The sequence below is a fragment of the Dermacentor silvarum genome, chromosome 4 (genome assembly GCF_013339745.2).
Source record: "Dermacentor silvarum isolate Dsil-2018 chromosome 4, BIME_Dsil_1.4, whole genome shotgun sequence".
NCBI lineage: Eukaryota > Metazoa > Arthropoda > Arachnida > Ixodida > Ixodidae > Dermacentor > Dermacentor silvarum.
Window position 1 is genome coordinate 28,146,907 of NC_051157.2, and position 5,269 is coordinate 28,152,175.

General features: G+C 52.9%; 1 protein-coding gene across 1 annotated transcript; it reads left to right on the forward strand.

The window, feature by feature from the left end:
- Nucleotides 1–3,898: 3,898 nt before the first annotated feature.
- On the forward strand, nucleotides 3,899–4,857 carry LOC119449669 (BTB/POZ domain-containing protein KCTD16-like). Its single transcript, XM_037712891.2, is given in 2 exon segments — nucleotides 3,899–4,620; nucleotides 4,622–4,857. Coding segments are annotated over 2 exon segments (699 nt in total). The 5' UTR covers nucleotides 3,899–4,032; the 3' UTR covers nucleotides 4,733–4,857.
- The last annotated feature ends 412 nt before the right edge of the window (nucleotides 4,858–5,269 follow it).

The following is a 5,269-nucleotide window of genomic DNA, read 5'->3' on the forward strand; positions in this document are numbered from 1 at the left end:
AGCATTCCGCAGGAATCATTGGCAGCGTGGTTTCTGGAAGCCGGGGTGGTGAGAGCACAGTGGTTGGTGAAATTTCACCCTCAACCGCATCTTACCGGCGCCGAAATCCCATGCGGCCGAGCGACAGGGGAATGAAAGCGAAAGGGGAGGGGGACGCCAAACTGGGCCTATAGGGTAGCGGCAGCAGGGGTGTAGGTGAAAGGGAGCATGGAAGTGGTCTTGCGTTAGTATTCCGCACGAATGCGTTATGGCCAGGACTAGAAGCCGCGGCCGAGAGGTTGGTATTCCGCGGCGGCGACCGCGTTAGGGTTCTTTTGTTTGTCCCGGCTTGAGGAGCAGACATTGCCTTTTTCACCGGTATTGACCAAAAAGCCGACCATTCCGAGGGCCCTCACAAGTTCAGGCTGCTTCCGCGCTGCGAGTAAGTGACGTTCAAACGCCTTCTTGCGTTTCTTCCTACTTTTCCTTCGTCTTTTTTTTTCCTTTTGTTCTTGCTTTTTGACTGAGGGTCCACCTGCTTTCTGCCGTAGTCCTCTCGCGTCTCCGGATCTGCGCTCCGAAGGGGGGACACCCTGGCCTCGTGTCCACACCACCCGGGAGCGACGATGACGCGAGGCTGGGCGCAGAGCCGAGGCGTCGTCGTCCGGCCGTTTTCTTTCTTTCTTGCCGTTCCGGTTGCATCAGCGGTTGGTTTCGCAAGTGCAATCCGAGAAACGGCGTGGCACGGCGCGGTAGACCGGGAAGGCGGACCACAGGAAGCGCTTTATAAATGACGGGAGATTTTTCTTTCCCGTATACTGCCTTCCTCGGCTTTTTGCTCATGTTGATATTTTTCCCCTGACGTTTTGTTGTTGCGTATGCGCCTTTGCCGTTTTGTGCGTCCGCCCTTTGCCTTTGTGATAGTTCGGGACTGTTGGAGATCTCGGTGTGTTCCCGACGTGGTCAAGGCTGTTTCTTTTATTTTATTATTATTTTCTTTTTATTATTGTTCTCGCTATTACTGTCTTTTTTTTTCTTTCTTTTTTGCGGCGCGAAGCGTGCACGACAGAAGTAAAAAACTGGCGCAACAGTCTTTTCAGAGATTACAAGAGTGCCAGGTGAGGGAGAAAGTGTACGACATTGGCCGCATAGCTGTTTCGTGACATGTCAGGGTCGGCCAATGATTGTTAAGAATAATTCCTAGAGCGGAGTTACCTTTAGAAGCATGTTACAGGCACCAAGATTTTACGTATATATTGAGACGTGTAATTATTTATCCTTTTCTCGGGGACTACCCTCCCACCCCCCAAAAAAAAAGAAAACTTGCTCAGCGCAAAACGCGTCTGCATGATTTGGAACTTGCTTGAAGGTTATCGTTGAGTCCATCTGTTATGTCTGTTGTCACCGAACCTAGTGTACTCTGATTGTATGCGCGACGCGAATTGTGTAGCATTTTCTGGAAGGCACGCCGGCACCAGTGATTACGCTGGAACCTTCGACGAGTCATGTGCAAAAGTTCAGTCGTACCTTTCGCTCTTCCCCATTCGCTCTCTTTCCTACAGATGCATAGATAGTCCTGTAGAAAGACTATCAGAACGCAGACTACAGGAAAAGGAAGACAGATCTGAAAGCGAATCATATAAACCATATAAGCGTGGTTTCATGATCAAAATGGTTTTATAGACACAGCATCCATAGCTAGCCTTAAATGTGCTTTACAAAAACACCGATTCATTGCGGATGCATCGTGTGTCACGGAGTATTGACAGTTGACATGAGAACCTGGGTGATCCCTCGTGTCTTTGTACAGTCAGGGCGTTCACGTTCGCTCGTAAGCAGGTCGCAGGGTACAGGAAAAGAGTTTGTCCGTGAACCTGTCAGTCTCAGCCGGTGAGACAGGAACCCTGGCTGAGAAAGTAATGTTTGCACCAGGTGGCTAAGGTTCTACGGCGCATCTTGAAGGTAACTGAATTCTCGACTGCCTGTCACTCAGTTAATATTGCTCGGCGTGTGTGCGCGTACTTACTCTCTACCTTCCCTCTTATCTTTCTGTGCCTCTTTTCCTTCCCGTAAATGTACAGTAGCCAACTGAGAGCGACTGGGGTTAACCTTGCTAATTACTCCAAAGGACCCGAAGAACACAGGTAACATTAAGGCAATCACGAAGCGCCTTGTCATTACACCTAGTGATCGTTTTGCTGTCTCGTCTTCTCTTTGTGTTTTCTGAAGCTGTCAGCAAGCCACGAGAGATCAACTAGCCCAAAAATACACTTTATGGGGCTAACCCACTAACCCGCTACACTTGTATACGTCTGAAACCTGTCCACAAAGCTTCATCGCCGTCACGGATGCATGTTCGAGCGATAGAGATGCAGTCTTTAAGGATAAACTGGATATGTTAGCCTGCCTGATTGCCTGGCATGCTACTCCAGGTGATGGGTATGCACAGTTTATTATGCACACAGTTTTGGGTATGTACAGTTCTGGTATACGCAATTGCGCATGCACCAACATAACCCACATGCACATTAACGATATTCGCAAACTCTGGCTAAGGGCTAAAAACCACTAGCACTTTCGCAGGGCGCAACGCGAAAGTGCGAATTCCTCGCTGGCTGAGAATGCCTCGCATGTCAAAGCTAGAATCAGGCTGCAACGGCAGTGCGACCGTCAGAGATTGCTTCTCTGACAAGTAACGGCAGTAGTCGCACGGAACACTTTGCAAGTCTTCAGGAACGTTACGGACAAAACACATTGGCGACTCTGACAACTGAACTTTCATTTAACATAGTTCGTGCAGACTACGTTTGTCTGATATGGGGAAAACGAGCCTTTTGTGGTCTCCAAGCATTGGAAATGTGGCAAGGCGAGCGTGTTGCTCACACTTATAGGTGAGCTAGCATTCCGGTATTCCTCCAGGGTAGCTTGTATTTCAATGCGTATCTCTTTGGGAAAATAATTTAGGGAAATAATTCAGGTGAGAAAATAATTTAGGGACATATAATTTATGATGATAACGAACACCATTTTGGGGAGTGTTTGGGGTGCGCTTGACTAGTCTGCCTCTGTGTGTGATCCTCCATAGAAAGCATGGCACTCTCTCTAACCCTTTTTCTCTTTGTATTCCACCTTCCCATCCGCCCGACTGTAGGGCTGCAAACCTGATGCTCGCCTGGTTGACCACCATACTTTTCCTCTCCTTGCTTTGTTTCTCTCTCTCTCTCTCTCTCTCTCTCCCGTTTTTGCTGTCAAAACTCCGCCAATAATACTGCACGAGGTCGTTGCTACTGAAGCGCATCTTTCCAAAGGAAGGCAGTTTTTCCCGCCGTAAAAAGCTTGTCACTCAACGCACGCCATAGTGGCGACAATCGAAACTTTTCTTTCGCGGTCTTACGACTGAGGTATCTCTCCACGATTATATCTCAACACGCTCGAATTAGGTACAATACGCAAGAAGGAAAGAAAAAGAAGGAAAAGAAACATAACAGCATCGCGTCTCCGTCGGAGCAGGCCCGCAGAAGCGTCAGTGTGACGCACAGGTAACGCAGAAGCGCCGCCGACGGTGCTGAGGGTGGGGAGGCTTGCAGCGTTGCGCAGGGAAGCAAAGCGCTTGGTGGAAAGCACAACCTTTCTGAAGGAGATGGGCTGTGCAAAAGCGGAAGGTTGGAAGGGGGTGGGGGGAGGCGGAAGTGGCAGTGCTGGGCGTGCGGGGAGGAGTGAAAGTGTTGTGCGCGAAGGAGAGGCCTACAACGCAGCTTGCACGAACCCCCGCACTGCCTGGGTCTGGCCGGGGTTCCGCCAGACGCCTGGGCTCCGGCCGACCCATTATCGATCCCCAGAAGAGCTGCGCGCGCAGGCATCAGGCCCCTTGCTCAGGGACCACGCAGCGAAGAGTGCGGAAGGAGGGGGGGTCTGCCTTTTTCGCGCGCGCACTCTGCTGCTCGGGAGCACCGTCGTCAAACGATAAGAACCCGCGGAGAGGCGAAGCGCGGTGAGACGGCCCAGCGAGCAGCGCGACAACAGCTGGTGGCGACGACGACGACGGCTGCAACAATGTCTTCCTCCTCGGCGGTCGTCGATCTGAACGTGGGCGGCACCGCGTACAGCGCGTCGCGCGAGACACTGTCTCGCTGCCCCGTGCTCGGCGAGCTGCTCGACGGCGGCCCGCGTGACTCGCAGGGCCGCGTCTTCGTCGACAGGGACGGGGCCCTCTTCCGCTTCATCCTGGACTTCCTCCGGTCGGGCCGCCTGCTGCTTCCCGAGGAGTTCCGCGAGCTGGCAAGACTCAAGGATGAGGCCCAGCACTTTCGGCTTGACGCCCTGGTAACCTGCCTGTCGGCCACGTCCGCCCTGCCGGCGCCGTTCCCGGGCCAGCCGGGCTACATAACGCTCGGGTACCGCGGAACGTTCGCGTTCGGCCGCGACGGCCTGGCGGACGTCAAGTTCCGCAAGCTGACACGCATCCTCATCTGCGGCAAGGTGACCATGTGCCGCGAAGTGTTCGGCGACACGCTGAACGAGTCGCGCGACCCCGACCGCGGCCAGGATGACCGGTACACGTCGCGCTTCTTCCTCAAGCACAACTCTCTGGAACAAGCGTTCGACTGCCTCCAGGAGTCGCGGTTCCGCTGCGTGTGTGCCTGCTGGCACCGGCACCTCGTGCGGCGGCGGAAACGAGCCGCTCAAGCCGGGCGTCGACTCGGAGGAGAACCGCTGGAACCACTACAACGAGTTTGTGTTTGTGCGCCCCTAAGGAACACAGGAGAGAGAGAGAGGGGGTGTCCAGGAGCGAGGGGCCCTTTTGCTGCGCAGTTGGGTCGCTGTGACGGCGGCGGCGGCGCCGGCCGATTTCCCGACCAACGGAGCATATCATTCGTCTTCTCCGGACAGCACCGCCTGTTGCGCCTTCCACGGTCGCCAGCGTGTGGTGCAATGACGGATGGTTGATGTTTCATTATTTTTCGTGCGGATACTTCTTCGTGAAACACGATGTTTTATGGCCTTTGATTCTGACGAAAGTGGTTGTTGATCGAGCGATTAGCGCCAGTGGCGTAGTCAGGATTCAATTTAAGGGTCTCTTTTCTGCTTGCTGACCATTTGCGGGGATGTTTTCCTCCTATTCAAACGCTGCTACTTGTCGTTCCCGCAGGGATTACTAAAGTGTTCACGGATATTTCGGCCCAGAAATACAATTCCTGGCTACGCCACAGATCAGTGTAGTGATTACTCTTTAATAGGAATCTGTTTCATAATTACGTAGTTACCCGAGTTGCGACAAAATGTGCATTGT